A 27,294-nucleotide genomic window follows, 5' to 3' on the forward strand; every position below is an offset into this window, starting at 1 on the left:
TGATGCTGCCTGGCCTGCTGTGCTCCTCCGGCAGATAAAATCTAGTTTGGTTTGTATTCCTGAATAGTTTGGCACCCAGGAACTTCACAGAGGACAGTCAAATAGAAAACCATTAGCTTGATTAAAATATTCAGATTGTTTCTGCTTTCCCGAGAGTGTTCCAAGGCAGCAGTCAAATCACGAGTTTATTGGACACCATAAACCACAAAATTGTAACTTGAGAGCTTAAGAACCTAAACTTCAAAGTTAAATTACAAATTTCAGACTGCTCCAAATTATCAGTTGATTTTGATAACCTGTTTTGATTTAACTGTTGGTGGATTTTAGTTCGTCAGCCAGTGAAAGCTGACAACAAATAACCTGCCTTTCGTTAAGGTGTAATCATGCTTACTTGATTGATGAAGCCTTGTTTGATCTTGCAGGCCACAAGGTTCACTGGGCTGAGCTACAGAGGGTGATTTAAGCCTGGGTGGTAGTAGGGTCACTTCAATTGGCTTTAGTTCTCCTGGGATAGAGAAGTCAAAAAAAATCTCAATCACTATCCACTAACCCCAGTTGGAAATGGATGTTTACAAATGTGGTCCACGTCCAAATTGGTACATGGCTAACTAAAATTGACTGAATGCAGAATGTTTGCCTAAAAGATAGGTGGTAAACAATGTGTGATGCCATAGGCTCTCAGGAAGGTTTGATATCCCAACAGAGAAAGAAGGCAAGGGAAGAAAATTCATCTAAAAAGATACACTTAGTTCAGGATCGTTTCACAATTGATCGATGATTTGTTTCTTACATTGCTTACAGTGTCTGAGAATGAAAGTGCAAAGGGCAGTGGGGATTGTCTGTCCCAATTGGATTTTCAAGGAACCAGAAGTGACTTAACATCTATGACTAGCATCGTAAAGATGAACTGCAGCTTTGAAACTGCCAATCCAAACCAGACCAATGCAGAAAACAGTGGTTTGTAATCTTAGAACATGTTTCATGATTAGGAGTTAAATTTAAGAATTATCTTTGCTATACTTGTAAAGTTTTAAACTCATCAATAGTGAGATACTACTGCACACCTACAGGTGGAAGGATTTAATTATGTGTGAAAAGTGCTTTAAATTAAAGCATTACTCTTGAGATTTCTGTGTATGGAGATTATAAAGGACATTAGGGGAACAAATTGTTTTCAGTTTTTTTTTAAAACGCCCTCAAACTGGTTTGACTGTGTGGTAAAACCGTCCAAAACCATTTCCTTCTCCTTTGGAATCAGGTACTGTACACTACAGACCTGAGAAAAAGCTTCTTGCTTTCCTGTATTCTCCAAAGAGCATAAAAGAAATGTGACACAACGTGAGTCGACACAACAGGGAGAGGCGATGGCCTAGTGGTATGTTAATCCAGAGACCTGTGTAATGTTCTGGGGACCAGAGCTCAAATCCTGTTTCAGCAGATGGTGGATTTGAATTCAGTAAAATATCTGGAATTAAGAATCCAATGATGACTATGAATCCATTGTCATAGAGTCATACAGCATGAAAACAGACCCTTCAGGCCAACCAGTCCATACCTACCCTGTTTCGAAACTAAACTAGTTGCACCTGCCTGCACTTGGGCCATATCCTCCAAACCTTTCCTATTGATGACCTTATCCAAATGTCTTTTAAATGTTGTAACTGTACCTGCATCCCTAGGTTTCTCTGTTCTACGAGCTACCTAGGGCCTACCATTAATTGTATAAGTCCTGTCCTTGTTTGTATTACCAAAATGCAATATCTGGCATTCATCCAAATTAAACTCCATCTGCCACTCCTTAGCCCAATTGATCAAGATCTCTTTCTTATCTGAGATAACCTTCTTCACTGTCCAAAAACCCATCTGGTTCACTAATGTCCTTTAGGGAAGGAAACTGCCATCCTTACGTGGTCTGGCTTTCATGTGACTCCAGACCCACAGCAATATGGTTGACTTGTAACTGGGAAATTAGGGATGAGCAATAATATTGTTATTGCTATTATTTTCTAACAATAGGATTTCTATATAATGGGCTAAGATCCTGCCTAAATGTGCCTGATAAACTGTTAGTTTCCATTCACCAAGTATTTTTAATAGACCTGATCTGAACTGTGCATTTTCCAAGTGGAGTATAGTAACAATGCAGTCTAGTTCATAACTCATAGCATGCATTTCCTGTGATATCAGGGATCCATCATGCAAAGTCAGGTTCAAAGATGAAGAAGTAGCCTTTGATTCTATTGTAGAAGTTTAGGAACAAATTGTTTATATCCTTTCAGCTAACAATGATATAAAGAGTAAAAGCAGTTTAAGAAAAATCATTGTATATACGTCTGTTTAATTCAATTGGAAATAGAATAAAGTACATTTCAGTAATTGTAAAAAAACTTTCAATTGATTGAAAATATCTGATGTCTGATTACAGAAAATATGGCAGGCTTGCTGTTTACTGCATCCTTCGATAGTGCTGCATATCCTGATCCTCGACTAGGTCATGGCAGCAGTTTGCACAAGAGACACAAGACCGCTGTGGAACCTGGCTTGAAGCAACAAATGGTGTGGGGCAGCAGAAACCGCAATCTTAGTGGTGATACTTTTGCAGGACTTAGGATGCACAGAGGAAGCATAGACACTGACCCCAGGGGAATTGCGGACAAATTGGGTGCTGATGCTAAAATACTTTCGACAGCTTTACAAATGGTCACAAGACCAAACACACTCGAGATCAGCAAACCCAGACATATGCATAAACCGGTCAGCTTGAATCCAGAAAAGGAGCTGAGTGATGAAGACACACCGTATGATCTGAATGAAACATTGGCCAATGTAGAGGAAGATAAAACAGATTCTCCTGCCATCTTTGACTTAGAAGATCTGGACAGTGAACCTGATAATGCAGTGTCTAGTGGGCATCCTAACCATAAACTGAAACAAGGGCTGCAATCCAAGCAATTGCAGAGGAGTATGAGTGCAGGAGCAGGGATCAAACCAGCAGAAAGAAGGGGGGTTCAAAGAGGCTATGACCCACTTTCTCTTCTGCTTGCAGAAACCAGTCAAGAGAAAGAGGAGGAGGAAGAGGATGAAGACTACGACAAATGTCCCTCTACTATTTCAGCTCGCCGAAACCTTGCTGAAGAGATAGAAATGTACATGGACTCCATGAGTAGTCCTTTAACTAGTCGCACACCTAGCATGGATTTCTCAAAAACAGATGACGATAGCAAAACACCATCTCATATCAAAGGCTTACCTGCAGTCAAGGGATCCAGGAGGTCTAGCCTTCCAGTGGGCTCACCCAGAGCAAAAGGACTCTGTCGATCCAGAACGTTTCAACCACATGGAAAGGGCGAGTTTACTGGCAAGCAAAGAGACAGACTCTGGTCCTCACCATCATTCTCTCCAAGTAGCAACAGGAGAGTGGAAATTCGAGAGACAGGTGGAGTTTTGACTCTTATGTCTCCACCTCCTTCTAAACTGGATTCATTGCTACCACCCACCTTTGACGTGCTAAAACATAGCATGTTCTCTGCTGGGAAGGGAGTGGCAGAAAAGGCAAGCAAATGGTACACCAAATTGACAACATTGGCTGTACCTATCAAAGATAATGGCAAGGTAGGACTTTCTTCCACAGGAGCTTAAAAATGAGGCTGAGCATTTTAAATGCATCCTAGAATTACAAAATGGTTACAGTGCAGAAAGAAGCCATTTGGCCCATCGCAGGCTCTCTGAAGGAGGAGTTCACCCAGTGCGCCTCCTTCACCCTTACTGTGTATCCCTGCACATTTTTCATTTTCAGATAGTGATACAATTCACTTTTGAACACATTGATTGATTGAATCTGCCTCTTCCATGCACATGGACAGTACATTCCAGATCTAACCACTTCAGTGAAAAAGCTTTTCCTCCGCTTGAAATAAAACCAAAAGTACTGGAGAAGCTCAGCAGATCTGGCAGCATCTGTGGAGAGAGAAACAGAGTTAATGTTTTGGCGACAATATGACTTCCTCATTCTGAAGAAGAGTCATAATAAACTTAACATTAACTCTGTTTCTCACTCCACACTTGCTGAGTTTCTCTGGTTCATTGTTTTTATTTCAGATTTCCAGTATCTGTTGTATTTTGCTTTTATTTTTCTCTATTTTGTTTTGGGGATAGTTCCATGAACAAATGTAGGATTATTAAGAAAAGGCTGAGGTTCAAGATTAAATCAGTCAATTCTTTCAAAGAGCCAGCACAGACCAAATAACCCACTTTAACACTGTATAAAAATATACTGTGAGATTTTGCATGTTAAGAGGAAAGAGCGGGGTCAAAATGGTAACAGCAGCTGGTGGGATTTGAATTAAATTCAGTTCATTAATTTTAAAATTTGGAATATAAAACTACTCTCAGTAATAGTGCAGTGAAACTACCATCAATTGTCGTAAAAAATACGTCATTCTCTAAGATAGTGGGGACTGTCGATGCTGCAGAACCTGAGATAACGAGGTGTAGAGCTGGATGAACCCAGCAGGCCAAGCAGATTTCTGAAGAAGGGTCTAGACCCGAAACATCAGCTTTCCTGCTTCTCTGATGCTGCTTGGCCTGCTGTGTTCATCCAGCTCTACACCTTGTTATGTCATTCTCTAAAGTCCTTTAGGGAAAGAAACCTGCTGTCCTGACCTGGTCTGGCCTACATGTGACTCCAGACCCACAGCAATGTGGTTGACTCTTAATTGCCCTCTGGATTGGCCTAGATGGTGATTCAGTTCAAGGGCAGTTAGGGATGGGTCATGGGCTCAGACCACAACATCTCAAGAAGAGTTTGTTATGATAGATCATTTTAAATTTGTTTCTTTCTTTTCATTTAGATTGTATGTTCGCACAAAGTTTCTGTTGTACTTCAATTCAACAAATACAGTTCTTCCACGAAATGCATTGATGAGACTTTTTGTAAATGTAAAGCCCAAAAGTATAAACTGTTTTAACTTAAATTTTTAGGAGCATTATTCTGAGAGAAATAGTGTCTCTTCAGTTGGAGTAATGGATCCTGATGCATCATCTTTAGATGAGGTGACATATGATGACTCAGACGGAGTAGCTTCACCTCCAGCCTATAGCACGCCTGCAGACGACACCAAAGGATGGCAGCAGGCTAGTTTGGAGAGCTCTGGAAACGACGAGGGGACACCTAGGCAGCCATTGCAAGTTGGTATGAGAGGTCCAGGACCTTATGTAATTGATTTACAACATCTGAATGATAATGTAAAATTTCTGTTTGTTGTGATGCTAGCTTTATAAAAGTTCATGAGGCCTCATTGCTTCTGGTTCTCTCCTTGTTGCATAAAGCAGCAACAACTTCAAGTATAAAACTGGTGTGATCCAATGAATAATTATTGGCACAATGAAACTAAAACTGAATCTAAAATTGCTACAGGTACATTTGTTGGGAAAAGTTTTATTTGCATGATTTGGCTGAATTAAAGAGACAGATAAGCTTGTCAATAAATTCAATAAATGCTTTCTCTAACGCCTCTGATCTGTTTCATTTTCAGGCAGCGCTCAGTCAACAAGTTTCAACTTTCCTTTACCAGACAAATCTGATGTAGGATCCTCTCAATATACAAGCAGCACCAGTATCTTCCAGAATTATGCCGTAGAGGTAAACCAAACAAATAATACATCTGTCTCAATTATCACTGATGCTGTTTAACATCCACAAGTCAAATTTATGTTGGACAAATGGCTCACTTTAAAGGAATTCTGTAAATGTTATGCAGCATCCTAAGATGAGAATTAAAAGATTTTAGAGAACTGGCAGGAAAGTTGAAAAGACCAGGATCAGATTTTAATGCTCCTCCCAAAAGTGTACCTCAGAGGTGGGTTGGATTACATGATGGAGCAGGAAGATGTAGGATAGAGACCCTATTGACTTCCTGACTCTCCTTTCACCCCATTAAGTCCAGGCAAAAAGGATAGGTAATAGCCTTTCCACATGGAGGCTGATTGAGGCTATTAAGTTGACACTTTCATTCTGATACCACTGGTTTCAGCTGGGGGCCAAACCAGGTGAGTGAACCCTGGCAAGTATGCCTGTAGCTGTAGGGAGAGTTGGTCCTTCTCCAGCATCCTGAGCCCAACATAAGGACCTGCTAGCAAGAGTGGAATGGCCAACAGAAAACTGCCTCTTTCCCTTACAATTGCCCCAACCAGGGCCTCCCTGACTGCATCCAGTAACAATACCCAAAGGTACGGAAGGGAGCGGTAAGTAACATGCCCACTGTCATGGAGAAGGGGGTCAGTAGTATGCCTGCTGTACCCAGCAGCTCTAAGAAAGGATATCCATGAATGCGCCATAACATGTGGCAAGAAATTACACCAGTGGTAACAAAATGCTGCCTAATTGGCTCTTTTTTTCCCGTTCATTTGTGGGATGTGAGGGTCGCTGGTTGTCCAGCATTTATTGCCCATCCCTAGTTGCCCTTGAGAAGGTGGTGGTGAGTTGCCTTCTTGAACCGCTGCAGTCCACCTGCTGTGGATTGACGCACAATGCTATCAGGGAGGGAATTCCAGGATTTTGACTGAGCAACAGTGAAGGCACGGTGATATATTTCCAAGTCAGGATGGTGAGTGGCTTGGAGGGGAACTTGGAGGTGCTGGTGTTCCCATATGTCCTTCTAGATAGAAGTGGTCATGGGTTTGGAAGGTGCTGTCTGAGATCTTTGAGTTTCTGCGGTACATATTGTTGCTAATGAGCACCCGTGGTGGAGGGAGTGGATGCTTGTGGATGTGGTGTCAATCAAGGGGGCAGCTTTGTCCTGGATAGTGTCAAGCTGCTTGAGTGTTATTGGGGCTGCGCTCATCCAGGCAAGTGAGGAGTATTCCATCACACTCCTGACTTGTGCCTTGTAGTTGGTGGACAGGCTTTGAGGAGTCAGGAGGTGAGTTATCCGCTGCAGTATTCCTAGCTCATGACCTGCTCTTGTAGCCACTGTTTATGTAGTGAGTCCAATTGAGTTTCTGGTCAGTGGTAACCCCCAGGATGTTGACAGTGAGGGATTCAGTGATGGTAACACCATTGAATGTCAAAGGATGGGGATTAGATTGTCTCTTATTGGTGATGGTCATGGCCTGGCATTTATGTGGCACGAATGTCACTTGTCAGCCTGAGCCTGGGCATTGTCCAGATCTTGTTGCATGTGAACATGGACTGCTTCAGTATCTGAGGAGTCATGAATGGTGCTGAACATTGTACAGTCATCGGCGAACATCCCCGCTTCTGACCTTATGATGGAGAGAAGGTCATTGATGAAGCAGCTGAAGATGGTTGGGCCAAGTACACTACCCTGAGGAACTCCTGCAGAGATGTCCTGGAGCTGAGATGATTGACGTCCAACAACCACAATCATCTTCCTATGTGCCAGGTACGACTCCAGCCACAGGAGAGTTTCACCCCTGGTACCCATTGATTCCAGTTTTGCTGGGGCTCCTTGATGCCACACTCGGTCGAATGCAGCCTTAACATCAAGGGCTGTCACTCTCGCCTCACCTCTGGAATTCAGCTCTTTTGTCCATGTTTGAACCGAGGCTGTAATGAGGTCAGGAGCTGAGTGGCCCTGGCAGAACCCAAACTGGGCGTCACTGAGCAGGTGCTGCTTGATAGCACTGTTGGTGACACCTTCCATCACTTTACTGATGATCGAGAGGGGACTGATGGGGTGGTAATTGGCCAGGTTGGATTTGTCCTGCATTTTTGTGTACAGGGCAATTTTCCTCATTGCCGGGTAGATACCAGTGTTGTAACTGTACTGGAACAGGGGAGTGGCAAGTTCTCGAGCACAAGTCTTCAGTACTATTGCTGGAATGTTGTCAGGGCCTGTAGCCATTGTAGTATCCAGTGTCTCCATCCGTTTGTTGATATCGCGTGGAGTGAATCGAATTGACTGAAGACTGGTATCTGTGATGCTGGAGACCACTGGAGGAGGCCGAGATGGATCATCCACTCGCCACTTCTGGCTGAAGATTGCTGCGAATGCTTCAGCCTTGTCTTTTAACTGATGTCTCCTTAAGGACTGTGTGATGATCACCCTTACCGATACTGTCATGGACAGATGCAATGCAGCTGGCAGATTGGTAAGGATGAAGCTAAGTCTGTTTTTCTCTCTTGTTGGTTCCCTCACCACCGGCCGCAGGCCAAGTCTAACAGCTACGTCCTTTAGGACCTGACCAGCTCAATCTGTAGTACTGCTGCTGAACCAGTCTTGGTGGTGGACATTGAAATCCCCCACCCAGAGCACATTTTGTGCCCTTGTCATCCGCAGTGCTTCCTGATCAGCTGAGGGAGGATGGTATATGGTAATCGGCAGGAGGTTTCCTGCCCAAGTTTAACCTGAAGCCGTGAGATTTCATGGGGTCCATGTTGAGGACTCCGAGAGCAACTCCCTCCTGACTGTATCCCAGTGTGCCACCACCGCTGATGGGTTTGTTCTGCCCGTGGCACCGGACATATCCAGGGATGGTGATGGTGGTGTCTGGGACATTGTCTGTAAGGTATGAATTTGTGAGTATGACAATATTGGGCTGTTGCTTAACTAGTCTGTGAGGATGATGGGAAGAGTTTACTACAGAGGACTACAGACCAATTAAGTGAGTGGGTAAAAACTTAGCAGATGGAATATAATGTGGGGAAATGTGAGGTTATGCACTTTAGCAGGAAGAATAGAAGAGCTAAATGTTATTTAAATTGGGAAAGACTGCAAAAAATTGCACCACAGCAGGATTTGGGTGTCCTTATTCATGAACCACAAAAAACAATGGTCAAATTCAACAGATAATTGGAAAAGCAAATGGAATATTTATCTTTTATCTTTAAGGGAATGGAGTATACAAGTAGGGAAGTCTTGCTAAAACAATACAAGTCACAAGCCAGACCAGACTCATAAGACTGTGAACGGTTTTGATCCCCCTTATCTGTGGAAAGATATAATGGTATCGGAGGTAAACCGGAGGAAGTTCACTAGTTTGATTCTGGATGTGGAGGAATTTTCTTTTGCAGAGAAGTTGAATATTTTGGGCTTCTACTCAAAGTTTAGGAAAATGAGAGGAAACCTGATTGAAACATATGCAAATCTTTGGGATCTTGACAGGGTGAATGCTGAGAGGTTGATTCCCCAGGTGCAGAGAGTCTAGAATCAGAGGGATAATGTCAGAGTAAGGGGCCACCAATTTAAGACCCAGATGTATAATTTCTTCTCCAAGGCAACCAGTCTGGGGAGTTCTTTACTGCAGAAGACTATTTTGGCTGGGTTGTTAAGAATATTCAAGGCTGAGATTAACAGATTTTTGTAATCAGTAAGGGAATTCAAAGTTCTGGAGAAAAAGTGGAGCAAGTGGAATCGAGGATTATCAGATCAGCCATGATTTTATTGAATGGTGGAGCAGACTTTGTGGGCTAAATGGCCTACTTCTGCTTTTACATCTTTTGATGGTCTAATTCTACTAAATTAAGATTTTCCCAGGGGAAAACCATGATGACTTGTTCTTTAATACACTTTCTAAGTGCATTTTTAAGACTGATTTAATAATAGATTCCAGCATTTTCGCAATGACTGATCATCATAACTGGCATGTCATTGTTTACTTTCTCTCTTTCTTGAAATGCAGAGTAACTATTTCTGAATCTAAGGAATTTTGGAAAATCTTAGCCAGTGCATCAACCATCTCCACGGCTACCCGTTTTATAGAACTAGCGAGTAAGCAATCTAGTCACGGGGATTTGTCAAATTTTAGTTCACTTCCTTTTATCTGCTGATATTAATTAACAAATTCTGTGGAATTACTGTGGAGTTCTGAAGGCTGATGACCAGGTCATTGAAGAGATTATCTTTCTGTTCTGTTATAGTTTTGACTGTTACGTTGACATTCAGTGCCATCAATGTGTGTCAGACAGCAATGAGATGAGTGATAAATTGAGTGTTAATCTAGAGAAATAAATAAGGCAGTTGGGATAGAGTGGGTCTCTGAAATGATTGTCTTCAGTTTCTCCAACAAAAATGCAAATTCAGTGGGTCAAAAGACACCCTGATTCTAAATTTGAACAGTACTCAGAGGTGTTTTGCCTTCTGGGCACGTTCTCTCTCCATTCAGAAGCAAATACTTCTTTTTATTGTAAAGAGTAGCTACAGTTTGCAAATAAATAACTGTTTAGTGTTAAGATTTCCATGTCACTATTTTATATCAGAGGCCATGTTGTTTTTAGACAGTAGAGGAACAGCAAAAGGGAGGAAAGTATTTTCTGTAATGTTAATTTAGGATTCAAAAGAGGAAGTTAAGACTTTTTTGTGTAGAATTTCTGTCTGAGGCATGCTTTGCTCATTTAACCAATCTAACTTTTGATGGGCCGCATGAGAATTATTGCCATTTCTTATTTATAACAAGACTAATGTTTCATGTGAGGCATGTTCTATTCATATTAGTTGCTTAAAGTCAATATTGTGAATTTTACTACCTTTGAGAGTTTCTTTAAAACAGAAAAGAAACTTGTGTTTATCAATAATGTTTCAGATTCTTATCTCCAGCTGTTCACGTTGTCGAACTTGTGACTCACTAGTGTATGACGAGGAAATAATGGCTGGCTGGACAGCAGATGACTCCAACCTCAACACGACATGCCCTTTCTGCGGCAACTTGTTCCTTCCTTTCCTTGGCATTGAAATTCGAGATCTGCGAGGTCCTGGCAGGTAATAGGTTGCTGCAGTATAATATGAATATGTATGTATGCATGAAGTGTGAATGAAAAGAGTATATTTCATTATTTCATTTTAATGAACATATTTTTGGGAACTTGACTATTTTCTGTACTTTCTTGTCGCAAGAATCATCTACCTATTCGTATGAATAGAATGTAGGACAGATCAAATGAGCAAATTCTTCATGAGTTCTTTGGAATGTCAGTAAGCTGATCAAAACAGTGTGAAAGAAGAGCCTTAGTCCCAGGGTTTCCTAGATGGGCATCTTGTAATGTTCTGTGAAAAAGTTTGGTTTACAACATATACTCTGTAAAAGATAGCGTATGGAAATGTAGGGCATGAATGCTAAATATGCTTCAGATAGTGTGATAAAAATTTCTAATTAGATTACCCAATTTATGAAAGAAAAGCACAATACTGTGAAAGCTGTAAATACGAAATAAAAACAGAAAATACCGAGAAACCAGGCAGATTTAGCAGCGTCTGTCGAGAGAGTAATAGTTTACATTTGAAGTCCAATCCAATTCGTGAGCCATATTTGTGACTGAGCTGTTCAGTTAGAATGACTGATTAGAAACTTCCCCTGTTAACACAGTGAAGCCCAACATATTTGAGCAAAGTTAACTTCAGTATGAGTTTGGAGCTCCTTTACTTTCATGGAGAGAATCTATACATGTCCCTCAAGGAAGGAAAGAACCAGTCTGGTCCGTGATATCCCTTAAGTAGGTATATCCTCTGAAGTGGTTTGGTGCAGGCAAGTGCTTGAAGGGCCTGTGCTGTATTGTTCTTTGTCCCAGTTTACCAAGCAATTCTAATGTGCAAATCAGCCATAGAACAACAGCCATGAGGGATGAGCGTAAAGTACAGAGTTGCCAACATTCATGTAACCCAAATATAAATATTTAAAACAATTGCTGTCATTGAAGTCTTTGTACATCAATGTTAATTTGATGGCACAAAATCATTTGGTCACCTGGGAAACCTGCTCTTAGCCTTTGACAGTTCCAGAAATGACACAAAAATTCAGTTATGATGTAATGCTGTATGATTTTTGGGGGAGATTATCATGTGGTAACATTGTGACTGTTCCAGGAGTAAATGACTCTGAGCCTGACGAAGGGTTTCCGCCCAAAATGTTGACTTTCCTCCTCCTTGGATACTGTCTGACTGGCTGTGCTTTCCCAGCTCCACATTTATTGACTCTAGCTTCCAGCATCTGCAGTCCTTGACTCTGAGCCTGGTGATTGATTGAGTTGATTTATTGTCATGTGTACCTAAGTACAATGAAAAGCTTTGTTTGTGAGCAGTACAGGCAGATAATAGTGAACAAGGGCATACAGATCATAAGATGGAAGGAAACTTTGACAGAGTGAGACATACAGGTTACACCGCACAGGACGTGCGCAAGGCAAGAACAACATTGACAAGATCGACATTATTTGAAGTTAGACAGTCCATTCATCAGCCTAATAATAGCAGGGAAGAAGCTGTTCTTGAATCTGCTGGTGCATGTGTTCAAGCTTCTGTATCTTCTCTATCAGTGTTGTTGTGCTATAAGCTTATAGGTTTCAAGGACTCAGTCCAACCAAACTGTTCAGTTATCAGCATTTTAAAACCAGGTCCTCACTCCAAGTATAATTTAGTTGGTTTGTTAATACAGTATTTGTAGGTATTTTTCTTAAAATATTAAAACCAATGAAGGAAATACTTACTGCTGTGAATTTATTTAGGTATTTTCTGAAATCGAGTCCGTCTACAGAAAGTATGCAGAGTTTGCAATCTGGACCATCCTATCCGGGAACAAAGGACCTGATGGTCTCCCCGCCTGGTCTGGGTATGATCGATGTCAACAAGCCTCACTCACCAAGAATTACAGTGCAAGGAGTTTCAGTCACACAAGGGTAAATGTAATAAGCATGTGCTAAATCAAAGCTCTGGGCAGAGGATGCCCACTTGTCCTCTTAGTTTTGGAATTCCGTGCAGTAGGAATGAAACTTGATTTAGCTGATTGATTTTGTTAAAGCTAGAGAACTGTTTTCATACCTCTGCATGTCAAAAAACAGCCTTCAGTTGCGCCAGAACAGATTACTTCAGATGAACAAGAAAGCCAAAAGTCAGCAAGGCAATAAGGAATTGTTATCTCCCACTTCTGAGATTGCTATAGCAATGGCTTAGTGATGGTGAAGCTCGAAAACTGGTTGCCTCTGGTTTTTACTGATCACAATTGCAATTTTGTATAATCAGTAGTAACTCAGTTGGTAGCACACTTGCCTAAATCAGAGATTTGTAGATTCCAGTTCCACGCCAGGATTTGAGCACAGAAATCAAGCACAGAATCATTTTGGTACAGTACTGAGCAAGTCCAGCAATGTCACAGGTGTCACCTCTCAAATCAGATTTTTAAACTGAGGTCCTATCTATCCCCTCAGGTGGACATAAAATCACCCACAAAATTATTTTGAATAGAGGACTTTTCTCCTATAATCTGACAAATACATATCCCTCAATCACAAAAGCAGGTTATGAGGCCATTTCTAGATTGTTGTATGTAAGAGCTTGCTGTGTACCAATAGGCTGTTAAGTATTTACATTCCACTGTGACTGTGCTTCAGAAGATGTTTTATTTAAAATACTTCCGGTTGTCTGTTAGGTACACAAAGCATCATATATATATAAGTTTTATATTGTTTATTACGAAGTTGTACAATACTAAGCACAGTGACCAATAAGTGTGATACCTACAAATTATAGAATTTGTGTAAGACGAAAGCCAAATTAGTTCTCTTTCTCTTTTTTTATGAATACCTCTGTGCCAGTATTTTCTAATTGGTTGCTGAGGGGCTGGAGAAGCTGGCAATTTGTTTCCAGATTGTCACCCTTGATTATACTGAATTATGTCCCACTCAATATTGAAAAATCTTTCTACTGGAAGCTCTTGCACCCGTTGCCCTGTTAGAGCCAGTTGAAGTTTTGTATCTTAGGTGAGATCCAGTGATGGTTTCCCTTTTTTTTGTTAAAATTTCACATTCATCTCTACTGTTATGGCCATTCACTTTATTGAAAGCTACCTAATTTTACACCATTGTTCTGGATTGTCATTTTTAAATATTGTAGCCATGATTAGTAGTGACTTTTAAAAAAAAAAAAAAAAAAAATTCTTTTGTGATCAAAGCATGCACAAGTCTCTGTGTTGTATGTTTTGCTTAGCTATGGTTTAGTAGTTCAAAACTGGGGGATATTTAGTGGATTGGAGCCTAATTATACTTGCTTAATTTACTGACAAGTTCCCACCAAAATTATGTGTGTGGAGACCTTGCCCAATTCACCACATTGCCTAATAAAAACCGAAAGAACTGCGGATGCTGTAAATCAGGAACAAAAATAGAAGTTTCTGGAAAAGCTCAGCAGGTCTGGCAGCATCTGTGAAGAAAAAATCAGAGTTAACGTTTTGGGTCCGGTGACCCTTCCTCAGGATTCTCTGCTCAGTAGTTAGTCCACTCAGATTAAAATACAGTCAGTCTGTCCAAGTGTTAGCTTGGAATAGCAGAAGATTTTAAAGCCTAAGTGCTTAAGTAAAATAAATACTTTGTTGTGACTTTCTTTGACTGTTTAGATTGAATTGCCAGATAAAACATTTAAACTGTATGTGGAATGAAGATTTGTAGAGAAATAATTGCATGTCCATCAGGATTCAGTTATAGTAGTTTTTAATGTAGGTTTTGTGCCAATTTATCCTTTTTCTGAAATTTATTTCTTATTGCCAGAAATGATCAGCCTGTGCCAGCAAGATGTATTCAGATCCCTTCAGGTAGAAGGCATGCATTCAACGAGTCCCTATTGTTGGGGCAGACGGTTGCGAGAAGCATTAGTGGATGCAGTTCTATAGCTGAGGAGCCTAATACTCGGCACCACATACACACTGTTCCAACAGGCAGCCTACCAACAAATCTCAGTGAATCAATGGTATGTGACTTAAAGTATGGGTGAGAAAAAGATGGAAATCCAATTGATTTGAGTTTATTCAGTGAAAGAATATCTACAGAATGTATGTTTTGTTCAAAACACTCCCGTGTGTTTGTGACTAACTCAAGAAGCTCCATGCTGTTGAGAAAATTTAATGTATCAATTAATATTCCCCTAATATGTTGGTATAAAATACTTAGTACTCCCAAAGGACTTTCCTTCCCCTTTCTTAGGTTTTTAAGAAGCTTTAAAAGTATTAGGATTAAATCAGGTTTTGTTTTGTGTTCCAAGTTTGGCACCTGTAGAGGGGTAGTTAGCTGAAATTGTAATAAGGGCACAGGATGTTCTACTGCTGGCTACATTTGATTCTGCCTAGTAATAAGCACCAGATGCTCTCAGAATGTTTCAGTAGAACTCTCAAAACAATCCAATAGTTACGGAAAATGAGTTCAAAAGTCAATTTTCAATCTTTTTGTTCTTAGATTTTTTTTTAGTCAGAAAGAGAGGGCAGAGATAAAGAAGAAAGTCACTCCATAGGTGTCAAGTGCTGCTGAAGTTTGGAACAGATGAGGACTAAATAAAATCATTGGATCACTGGGCCTCCGGAGCAGTCCTGAGAACTGTTTGATGCAGCTGAAAGTTGATTCCCACGGAAGCCCACAAGCAGTATTTGCAGCTTTGGAGACTGGACTTCAGAGAAACTCGGGAGCAGTGCCAGTTTAATGAAGCTAGTTGGCTGTCAAATTGTGAATTGTCAAACAGAATTGTGCCAGTAATTAGAGATGGGTACAACTTTGAGAATCCAATCAAATGCAATTTCAGAGGAAAAGATTGGACCAGTGAAAGATGACCTGTCAATGAGGCAGACCAAGTTGGAGCAGCATTTTAGGAAATTTGGAGGCTGGATCTTTTAATGTGAATACTTGTAATCTAATGTGAAGGAAACAGCTTTAATGTTTATTCGTGACTACTAATGTCAGTTACTATCAATGGAATCTGTCTTGGTTGCATCTGCTGTTTAATATGTAGTGTCATGAGTTTTATTGCTTGTCTGTTAATTTATTTGTGCCTCATGTTAATTCTTAGAATAAGCACAAATATACAGCGCTTTGTTTTACTTTCCTGACCTTGTAGGGTAAAGTTTCTTTGTTTGTTCAAAACTGTTGAATTTTGCACATACAAACATATGAATTGGGAGCTGTAGACTATTTGACCCATTAAAGCCTGCTCAGCTATTTGATATGATCATGGCTGATTTGATTGTGGTTTCAACTCCACACTCCTGACTTACCCCAGTAATCCTCAACTTCTTGTCAGTCAAGGATCTATCTAAGTCTACCTTGAAAATATTCAATGACTCTGCTTGCACTTCTCTCTCTGGAGAGAGAGAGAGAGGACACTGAAACGCCCAGAGAGGAAGAAAATTACTTTTCATCCTTAACTTTATTCCCTTAGTAAATATCTGGGATTTCAAACTTAGTGACTAGTAACATTATTGTTTAAATTAGACTAAGCAAATAATAACCAACGATGAGGATTTAGTCCAGGATTATCGTAGCCTGTATTTGAGTAAATATGGATACGTGCTTCATAATAGCATTATTAATAAATCCAACCACATCAATCCAGAATGGCAGATTGAAATGGCAGGTGAAGATCACGTGCACTCACTACTTCATTCATGTATCTGCAGATTGAAGGACATGTAGAAATCCAGTTGTCAATTGTTCTACTGAAAGTACTCATTGTATTTGGTTTTAGTTTAATACTTAAATGATTTATTTTTGGAATATATTCCTTGTTTTGTTTTAGAACCAAGTCTCAGCCTTGATCTCATTATGGAACTGATTGGTGCTTAATCTTTTTTGTAGGATCGATTGGGCTTTGAATGGCAATTACCAAATCCTGACCCTATAACTGTTCCTTACTTGAGCCCCTTGGTGTTGTGGAAAGAGTTAGAAAGTTTACTTGAGAATGAAGGTGATCAAGTAATATCTATGGCAACATTTGTGGATCACCATCCAATTGTATTCTGGAATTTGGTGTGGTATTTTCGGCGTATCGATCTACCCACCAACCTGCCAGGACTTGTACTAACTTCAGAGCACTGTAACAAAGGCATGACGGTAAGCCAGTGATGAGGAACGCTTAATTGCTCAAGGAAACATTGTGTGCCAATTTGTTTTAATACAGCACAGTACTCAATTCAAATTGTTCGCTTAGCTACTACCAACAGCAGACCCATAACATAGTTCTTCATCCTGCTGCTACACAGCTTAAAATCGGTTTCATCAGATGGAATTCAATTATGGAAGAACAAAGCCTGCAATTGGACAAATTATTTATTGGTCCATAATAGAAACAGAAACCTGTCACCAGTAGAGGTTTATTAAACCATAAGACTTTGTCAAGTCATGGCTGAGCCAGCTGCCGTTACCTAAAGGTGACATCTGTATCAGCTGAAAAATGTAAACATTTGATTTCTAATTTGTTACATTTGAGTCCAGAAGGCTGTGGCTCTAGAATGGCTCCACAACACAGTTTTCTTGGTCCCTTTATTTAGTCATGCCTCCCCTCTCAATTTCTGTTGATTACTGTTTTATGTAATGTAACTGATTTTCATTGTTTCAATGTACGTTTTCCTTCAGCTGAAAATTATTCTTAAGACCGCTGTTGAATTTCTTGCTCACTGTAAGAGGATTTTATTTCACAGGTTCCTCGTAGTTGGATGTCAGAGGACAGTAAACATGTTTTAATTCAGGTGCTGTGGGACAATCTAAAATTACATCAAGATCCCAGTCAGCCTTTCTACATTCTCTGGAATGCTAAGAGTGAGTGCAAGTTCATGTTTACAAGACAATTAGGACCTTGAGACTGTATCCAGCAAAAGGAATTGTTACAGTTAATGTTCACTGTTACATTTAATTACATCACTGAACTGTTATTGAAGTTGCAAGGTTGCTGAAGCATTTTAAGTTAGTATGCACTGAAATGAATTCACTTGTTCGCACTTCTGGGTGTGCTCACCCCTTCAACTATTTTAAGCTTTTTTTTAAAAGAAAAAGCTGGATGCTGATGAGATTTTTTAAAAACTATCAATGTACAGCTGCAATTACTTGTATACTTTTTTTTGGTATTGTCACCTCTGGTCTAACGTTTTCCTACCATCTCCTGACCAAGCCCTCAGTCTTCACCCTCCAGAAAGGTCAAATCTTCCAAAACTCTGCTGTCTGTACCTGAACCTGAATCAAATCCCATCACTTAAAGAACATAGAACATTACGGCGCAGTACAGGCCCTTCGGCACTCGATGTTGCGCCGACCTATGAAACCAATCTGAAGCCCATCTAACCTAAACTATTCCATTATCATCCATATGTTTATCCAATGACCATTTAAATGCCCTTAAAGTTGGCGAGTCTACTACTTTTGCAGGCAGGGCATTCCACGCCCTTACTACTCTCCGAGTAAAGAACCTACCTCTGACATCTGTCCTATATCTATCACCCCTCAATTTAAAGCTATGTCCCCTCATGCTAGCCACCACCATCCGAGGAAAAAGGCTCCCACTGTCCACCCTATTTAATCCTCTGATCATCTTGTATGTCTCTATTAAGTCACCTCTTAACCTTCTTCTCTCTAACGACAGTCCTTTATGCCTCTAGGTTGGTGACATCCAAAATTTTAAAGTCCTGTCCTCTCAGCTCAAATTCCTTCATGACACAATTCCAGCTTGTCTCTATGACCTCCAGTCCTACCACTGTTTAAGATCTCTGCATGGTGAGAGCTTTGACCTCTTGTTCCTTCGCTCCTCTATCGGCAGTTGTGACTATAGCCGTCTGGGTCTGTAGTTGTAGAATTCCTTTCTCAACCTTTACCCACATCTTTCATCTCATCCTGTAAAACTCCCCTCTGATGAAGCTTTGAATCGCCACTTCTTATCTCTCCCTCTTTGTTTTGGTGTTTAATGACTATTTTGTAAAATGCCTTGAAATATTAACATACATTAAAGATATTATACAAATGTAAGTTATTGCTAGTAATTTTGTAATGTACACAGCATTTGTTAATTTGCTTGCCATGACAATTTTATTCCCAATGTTTTATAGTTTTTCAATATGTTTCTGTTTAGTGTGATTTTAGCAAGTATTGTGTAAATTAAGTTCTAGTTGAATCTTTGCATTAGTTGCAGCTATCAACCAGCATTAGATCACACGCTAAATAATAAATCAACACTCATCTCAAACTCTTGAGTTCCCAAGCTCTCAAGATCTTTAGAAGGTCGGCCCTTTGACATCTAGTATCTCTAATATAGCCGCTTCCTGTCTGCTTCCGTGCATAATGACAAACTGAGGGGTTCAGGCATGAGAGGGCACTTTTTTACATTTGGCTGTTGGGGAACTTGAGTCACCAATCCAGCAGCAGGCTCTGAATTTCTGACAATATTATTCAGCTAAACTGGGAAAATAATTTAGTTTTCCTCCTCAGCTAAAAATCTGCTCGACATTCATAAACATCACAAGTGCTTTATCGGAGCCATGCTTTTGACAGTGGGATGGGCGATATTGTAGTGGCTCACCTTCACAATCTATCAGTTAATAACTCTAGAGATAGTAAGAACTGCCGATGCTGGAGTCGGAGATAATACAGTTTGGAGTTGGAGGAGCACAGCAGGCCAAGCAGCGTCAGAGGGACAGGAAAGTTCATGTTTCGGTCGGGACTCTTCTTCAGAAATGGGGGAGGGGGAAGGGAGCTCTGAAGTAAATAGAGAGAGGAGGGTTGGGGCCAGGGAAGGTAGGTGGGATGGTGAAAGGTGAGTGCAAGTAGGCAGTGGAGGGGATTGGTCAGTGAGGTGGGAGGAGTGGATAGGTGGGAGAGAAGATGGACAGGTTGTGTCAGCTCATGGAAGTGGGGATGAGAGGGAGGGTTGGTCATGGGATGAAGCCAGGAGTGGGGAGCTTTTGAAACTGGTAAAGTCCACATAGAGACCATTGGGTTGTAGGCTCCTAAGGTGGAATATGAGATACTGTTCCTCCAGTTTCCGGGTGGCATCATTGTGACACTGGAGGAGGCTCAAGATGGACATGTTGCCCAGGGAGTGGGAGGGGGAGTTGAAATGGTTCACGACTGGGAGGTATTGTCGTTTGTCGTGAACAGAGCACAGGTGCTGTACAAAGGGGTCTCCGAGCCCCAACTTGGTCTCACCGATATAGAGGAGGCCACATCGGGAGCAGCGGGTGCAATAGACCACGTTAGCGGATGGCAGGTGAACCTGGGCAGAGGTGCAGGAAACGCAAGAGATGCAGTCGAGAGCATTTTTGACCACCGAAGGGGGAAAGTTGTGGCCCTTGAAATAAGAGGACATCTGGGAATTTTCGGGAGTGGAACGCCCCATCTTTGGAGCAGATGCGGTGGAGGCGGAAGAATTGGGAGTGGGGGATCGCATTCTGGCAGGAAGGTGGATGAAAGGAGGTGTAGTCTAGGTAGCAGTGGGAGTCGATGGGCTTGAAATAGATGTTGGTTTCGAGGCAGTCACCACAGATGGAGACACAGAGGTCCAGGAAGGAGAGAGAGGTATCAGAGATGGTCCAGGTGAACTTGAGGTTGCGGTGAAAGGTGTTAGTAAAGTTGATGAACTATTCAAGCTCCTCATGAGAGCACGAGGCGGCGCCGATACAGTCATCGATGTAACGGAGGAAGAGGTGGGGGATAGGGCCAGTGTAGCTTTGGAAGAGGGACTGTTCCACGTATCCTACAAAGAGGCAGGCATAGCTTGGGCCCATGCGGGTACCCATGGCCACCCCCTATCGTCTGTAGGCAGTGGGAGGAGTTGAAGGAGAAGTTGTCAAGGGTAAGGACAAGTTTGGTTAAGCGGACGAGGGTGTCAATGGAGAGGGCTGGTTGGGCCTGCAGGAGAGGAAGAAGCGGAGGGCTTTTAGGCCATCCGCGTGGGGAATGCAAGTGTACAGGGACTGGACGTCCATAGTGAAGATGAGGTGTTGGGGTCCGGGGAATCGGAAGTTTTGGAGGAGGTGGAGGGCATGGGTGGTGTCCTGATCGTAGGTGGGGAGTTCCTGGGCCAGGGGGAGAAAATAGAGTCGAGATAAGTTTGGTGGGGCAGGAGCAGGCAGAGACAATAAGTCGGCCAGGGCAGTCTGATTTATGGATTTTGGGAAAGAGATAGAAACAGGTGGTGCAGGGTTGGGGAATCGATGAGATTGGAGGCTGAGCGGGAGGTCACCTGAGGTGATAAGGTTATGGATGGCCTGGGGGATGATGTTTTGGTGGTCAGGAGTGGGGTCATGATCAAGGGGGTGGTAGAAGGAGGTGTCAGACAGTTCATGCACTGACCTTAACATTGATGAGGCCAGGCTTTATGTAGGTTAGGGTTGGAGTAGAGGGCGTCACGAACCATTTCAACTCCCCCTCCCAGTCCCTGGGCGACATGTCCATCCTGGGCCTCCTCCAGTGTCACAATGACGCCACCCGGAAACTGGAGGAGCAGCACCTCATATTCCATCTCGGGATCCTACAGCCCAATGGTCTAAACGTGGATTTCACCAGTTCCAAAATCTCCCCACCCCCAGCCTCATCCCGTGACCAACCCTCCCTCTCATCCCCGCCTCCTTGACCTGTCCATCTTCTCTCCCACCTATCCGCTCCTCCCACCTCACTGATCAATCCCCACCACCGCCTACCTGCACACTCCTATCCCCATCCCACCCTTCCTCTCTCTTTATTTTGGAGCTCCCTTTCCCCCTCCCCCATTTCTGAAGAAGGGTCCCAACCCGAAACGTCAACTTTCCTGCTCCTCTGATGCTGCCTGGCCTGCTGTGTTCCTCCAGCTGAGTTAATAACTCTAGTTTATTCAAGTTATAGATTTCCTCTTTAACCACAGTTGTTCATTGAAACCTGTGTTCTTAATGCAACTAACTAAACTTTCTCTGTCTTCACAGGTCTAAATTACACTCTTTTATTTGAGAGTGAGTGTCAAATTTGTTATTCATTATCAGCAGTCGTTAGTTATTGGTTGTCTTTAAAATCATGTTTCATCATTTTGAGAAAATGTCTGCTACCAGTTATTTGATTTTATTGTTTAATTGCAGTGCATTTGCTTATTTAACAATTAAATCAATGCCACCTTGTGAATTTCTTTGCTTTTTTTTTGCCACCCACATCTTTTAAACTGTATATTTAAAAATTTATGCTGTAAATTTTCCAGAATACATCTAAATCAATATTCTGGGCGTGAAATTTTGTGTGAAATAATATGAAGATATCCAGACTGCTCTGCCAGAGATTGTTAAAAGCTCCCTTTCAGCCAGTGACTGTAATAGATTATGTACTGTCTGAAATTGCCACATAGTTTGTGTGTTAGGACTGCACAACTGAACTTTAATGGTTCGTAACCACTTCGAAAGAGTAAAGTTTAAAATTCGTGTAAATACTGCACAGGTTGCTGTGACTGCCTTTGCCTCAAGTGTCACACTCAAGCACCTGTTCTTTTCCTGCTTTTAAATTATGCCGTGTTTCTCTGCCTCATCTTCTTCTGCAAATATTAATGTCCTTTTTAGGTTATAACTCCACGAGCAAACACAAGTTACTGTTTTTGATGTATAAGAGTTGGCAGACTAATTAAGTCTCTGATTCTTTTGCTTTTGAGCCTGATTCTTTTGCTGTCAGGGATACATGGATTGCAATGTAGTGGAAATCCCACCTTTTATTTTGAAACTCTTTTTTTATTTTCTAACAAAGGCCAGCTGCCCCTTTTGTTACTGGCCTGATAGACATCAACTTATTCAACGCATCAGGATATTAAGTTGATCGATTACAATCAGACCAAGGCTCAGGTTAACCAGCACTAGACTACCTTATTGTGCACAATACTATATAAGTGAGGAAAGAGAAAGAATGCATACTAAATCATGCATATGGAACTTTTTAAATGCATTCCTTGAAAACCTCTTTGATCCCCTGTGTACTGCCATCTTGAAAGGAAACCTAACTTGTACAAAATGATTCTTGTTGTTTTGATGGGCTGACATGTCTGTCTGGTAGAATTCCCTCCCTAATGGCATTGTGGGTCAACTCATAGAAGGTGGACTGCAGCAGTTCATGAATGCAGCTCACCACCACCACCACCTCAAGGGCAACTAGGGAGGGGCAATAAATGATGTTTCAGCCAGCAATGCCCACATTCCACAAATGAATTAAAAAAAGTGGGTTCTATTGTAGCTGAAATTCCAAATAAAAATTCCAGAAAAATGTTAACTAGTAATACAGCACAATTGACTGCAGTTGTTTTAGAATTGGAAACAACTGTAAGAATATTAATGGGGCCAAATACAAGAGTTCATAGCCCTTCCCACTCTGGAGGTAACAGTTTCTAACACAGTTGAAGAAAATCTCCTATCTCCAATTGTTACCAAAAGAAAATAAAATTCAGTGAAATTATATCACTTCAAATGAGGTGCAGTATAAAACTTGCAGTCAGAATTCCTGACGTCAATTTTTAAAGATAGTTAAAATCTTTGGGAAGAATTATTCAGTGTTATTTCCTATTGCAAAATCATTAGAGCTTAGTTCTAGAATTAATACAAAGTAAATTTTTCTAATTGCAGCTAAAAAGCATCCCCTTGTTCAAACACTGCGAGATGGAGGCTGTTTATTTAACAAGGACTTTCTAGATAGCATTGTGAAGAGTATTCAGATGAATAATATCTATAAGCCAATAAGCAAGATTCTTGAGGTGCTGAGCATGCAACCATACTTTAGACGGCAAAGGTAAGCAAGTTGATAATCAGTCACCTCTTAAGTTTGCACATTTCTCATTTTGTGTATTCATCACAGTTTAACTTTTTCAAGCATCCCCAATCAATCAATTCTATTTCAAACATTAATCCTCATAAGCAATGAAAGAATATATGGGAAATTTGCTTTAATCTCTTTGCCAATGGCTTTCTGTCAAGTATTGGATGTTTTATGATCTATTCTCAGGATGAAAATGAGCTAAACAGAGCCAACAAATGAGAAAATTTGAGATAATCATTCGGTTGGCTTAAAAGAGAAATGTTATACACTAAAAGCTTAGCTTTGAAAAACTTCAGGTTAATTTCTAATTTAAGCTTTTTAAAATTGTATTTTATTTTCTTTCTTCTCTTGAAGGAGTTTATACAGAGAGATTCTGTTCCTCTCACTTGTGGCACTTGGAAAAGACAACATTGACATAGGTAACATTTCACACAATATTTGTAACTTTGTTTTTCTCATTGATCATGTCAAACTCTGTACACTGTCACTGGTCTGTGTCCTGACTCTGTGAGGGGCATTTTGTCAGCTGGTGCAGCACCTTGCTGCTGCGTGCCAAAGACAAACACTTTCTTCAAAGATTTAACCTTGCATTCTAGTTATACAATGAACCTGCAACTGGCTCATTGTGTTCCTTAAACAAGTAAAACTACAGACAGTTGTAGGAGAATGTAATTTAAATGAATTAGCAGGACTGTAAAATATTCCTCAAACTGAAAAATAAGTTCGAAGAAAATGTAAATGTTAAACGTTTTTGCCTCATTTTCACGTGGACTTTATTAAGGGTCATGTTAATATCTTCTTTCTATTATCTATCTTCCATATCTCAAACAGATATATTTGACCGTGAATATAAGAAGGCATATGATCAGCTAACTCCCAGCCAAGTAAAGCTGACCCATAATTGTGACCGGCCTCCCAGCTCTGGGGTTATGGAATGTCGCAGAATCTTTGGTGAACCCTACCTCTAAGAATTCTGATTGACATTGCTGAAATTGTGGTCTGACATCAATGATGTGTAACTATCACGTTGTGCAATGGAAATTCAATACTTGGTCTTTCCAAATATACCATTGTTAAGTTATGATAACCTTTTGATGGGTTAAATGACAGAAGTGTACAGAAAATGAATTCACATGGAAAGCTATGTAAATATAATTTGATGGTATTTTAAATAGTTTTGTATTATAGTGCTATTGGATCAGGTCAACAAGAAGGAAGGCATAAACAAGAGGGCTCAACTGTTCAGAGTATGCTGCTAATATGTACATAATCGACCTGGCTACTGTTGCATCTCATCAAGTCTGTTACCTGTATGTTCTTTTTTAGAAGTACTTTCAGCCTAAGTTGTATAAATGTTCATAGAGGAGAAATGTGTAGCAGAGACACTTTATGTAAAAGTGACATGTTTTTCCACATAAGTTGTAAGTTCACTATTTGTATATTTAAATAAGGAAATCTTTTGATGCTATCTACTTTATAATTATGTATACTTATATAATGCAGCTTCAAAATACGCTTGATACATATATAATGTGGTCTAACATGTTCCTTTTAGAATTTGCTTTGCAGTTTTTGTGGTACTTTACTTTCTGAGAGAAATGATGCATCACGTTCCGCCTCCTGAATCCCTGTCCTGAAAGGATGAGACAATCCAGTGATTGGGGCTGTAATGCTTGAGGGCCAGAGAGACGGGCTGTCTATTTAAAATATATTTGAGTACTAATTGAAAAGAAGTTGAGGTCAAAGATAATGTGTGTGTGTGTAAACTCTTTTTTTAATGTTTGAAGATGAGTTTCCTATGGGAAAGTAAAATTGTATTTATTAGCTTATTAAATAACACTTTTTGAATAATCAGTTCCTGTTGGTTTTGAGTGTCTGGAATTCAAACAAATAGTAATGTCTTACACAACCTTTTATGCTTTTTTAGTTTTATTTAACACACTTGCAATAGCTTGCAATATGAGCAATTATATTTTTTCAGTTAAATCTTCATAGACAATTGAATTTAGGATAGTTTTCAAACAAAAAAGATCTGGAGGAACACAGCCAAAATGCAGTAGCAGAGCCTTACTATTCATACATAAAATGTGTGTCCCACCAACCACCTCTTGTTGTTCATATCAAAAGGTTTTTTACCTTTAGTTATAAATTGGCACTGTGTCCAAATGCATTGCTCGTTATTCCTACAGTTTATTAAAAATACAGAAGTTCTTTGCTCCTCCTTTTTTGCTGTTCCTCCTGTATTTGTTATTAGCTTTAGCTAGGGGTAGGCACTGGCCTAGTGGTATTATCGCTGGACTATTAATCCAGAGACCCAGATAATGTTCTGGGAATCTGGGTTCAAATCCTGTGGCTGATGGTGGAATTTGAATTCAATTAAAAAAACAAATCTGGAATTGAGAGTCTAATGATGACAACGAATCCATTGTCGATTGTTGGAAAAACCCATCTGGTTCACTAATGTCCTTTAGGGAAGGAAACTGCCATCCTGTTTGGTTGACTCTTAACTGCCCTCTGGGCAATTAGGGATGGACAATAAATGCTGCCCTAACCAGCGACATCCTCATCCTGTGAACGAATAATAACAAATTCTCAGATATGACCGAGAGGACTGTGGGTTCAAATCCCATTCCAAAGACCTGAACATATAATTCAGACTCTGACTGGAGCGTTAAGCTAGTGCATGCATCATTTTAGTACTTAATGTTTAGACTATTTAGGAGAGAGTAAATTAAATTTATTGTTCATTAATTCACTCATGTTTAACTTCTATTCCTATACAAAGTTGCCTGATGAAATAGACAAGGTCCAGCTCATTCACGTACACCTATCCTGGTAGTCACCGCCTGAATAATAATGGAGTTGTTCGTTAATTGCAACTATCAGTCTCTGTCAGTTAATCTCTACCCAACCCCCAGGATGAGCTCTAGGAGCCCCAAGTCCAAAGTCACCTGTTCTAGGCAGAGAGTGCAGCAGTCAGCATCGCTAGGAAGCAGTCTGTGAGCAGTGCAATGAACTCAGTAGAAAACAGTGAATGTTTTTTTGCTGTGGGTGAAGGGATCTCACTGCAGTACAGGGTAAGTGAGCCTCTGCCTTTCTGAAGGGCTAGTACAGTTAGTGCTGAGGATCTCTGATGAATATTTGGTGACTATTGCTCTACTACACTATCTCCCTCACCTTTGTACAGAAGGGCCAGCCATGGTTGTAATGGCTGCTGCTGATTTCACCAGACGGGCCATCCCCCCCCTCATCAGTATCCAAAACAGAATACTATTTTTGACAGGGGACAGCTACATGGGACTCTTGCACTGACTGCCTGCTCTATCTAGCGATCACCCATCTATCTTCTGTACCTTGGGCATGACCATGTTTCTATAAACTTCTATGTATGACGGTCTCCACTATTTGTACGCTCCTTAGTGTCTCCAACTGCCACTCAAATCGATCCATTGATTCAGTGAGCAGCTGAAGCTAGGTATGCTTCCTACAAATGTAATTATCAGTGATGCTCAGTGTCCATAACTGGCCAGGTCTCGCAGGTACAACTGAAAACTCCACCAACTGACATGACTAACCCTCTACTGAATAAACCTAGAGCCTAGATTAGGGCATGCAATTCTGATGTTGCTATCACAGAGGCATGGCTGAAAGAGGGACAGGATTGGCAGCTTAACATTCCAAGATATCAATGTTTTAGATGAGACAGAGGAGGAAGCAAAAGAGGTGAGGGAGTTGCAGGAGATAGTAGGAACTGCAGATGCTGGAGAATCTGAGATAACAAGGTGTAGAGCTGG

General features: G+C 40.8%; 1 protein-coding gene across 9 annotated transcripts in view; it reads left to right on the plus strand.

Moving 5' to 3' along the window:
* Window positions 1-25,354, plus strand: part of dennd4a (DENN/MADD domain containing 4A) — a 110,023-nt gene extending 84,669 nt beyond the window's left edge. For 5 of the 9 annotated variants that reach the window (XM_048615932.1, XM_048615933.1, XM_048615935.1 and 2 more), the window contains 13 exons: window positions 802-957; window positions 2,426-3,612; window positions 4,981-5,191; window positions 5,535-5,641; window positions 10,543-10,718; window positions 12,458-12,628; window positions 14,492-14,690; window positions 16,562-16,816; window positions 17,404-17,521; window positions 21,646-21,672; window positions 23,311-23,473; window positions 23,855-23,919; window positions 24,332-25,354. In XM_048615932.1, coding sequence (XP_048471889.1) covers window positions 802-957; window positions 2,426-3,612; window positions 4,981-5,191; window positions 5,535-5,641; window positions 10,543-10,718; window positions 12,458-12,628; window positions 14,492-14,690; window positions 16,562-16,816; window positions 17,404-17,521; window positions 21,646-21,672; window positions 23,311-23,473; window positions 23,855-23,919; window positions 24,332-24,468 — 2,972 coding nt within the window. In that variant the 3' untranslated portion in view covers window positions 24,469-25,354. The remainder of the gene's footprint in view (window positions 1-801; window positions 958-2,425; window positions 3,613-4,980; window positions 5,192-5,534; window positions 5,642-10,542; window positions 10,719-12,457; window positions 12,629-14,491; window positions 14,691-16,561; window positions 16,817-17,403; window positions 17,522-21,645; window positions 21,673-23,310; window positions 23,474-23,854; window positions 23,920-24,331) is intronic. The other 4 variants (XM_048615934.1, XM_048615939.1, XM_048615938.1 and 1 more) reach the window with 1 other exon arrangement.
* Window positions 25,355-27,294: the final 1,940 nt, after the last annotated feature.

Source organism: Rhincodon typus, chromosome 33 (assembly GCF_021869965.1).
Source record: "Rhincodon typus isolate 14 chromosome 33, sRhiTyp1.1, whole genome shotgun sequence".
Taxonomy (NCBI): domain Eukaryota; kingdom Metazoa; phylum Chordata; class Chondrichthyes; order Orectolobiformes; family Rhincodontidae; genus Rhincodon; species Rhincodon typus.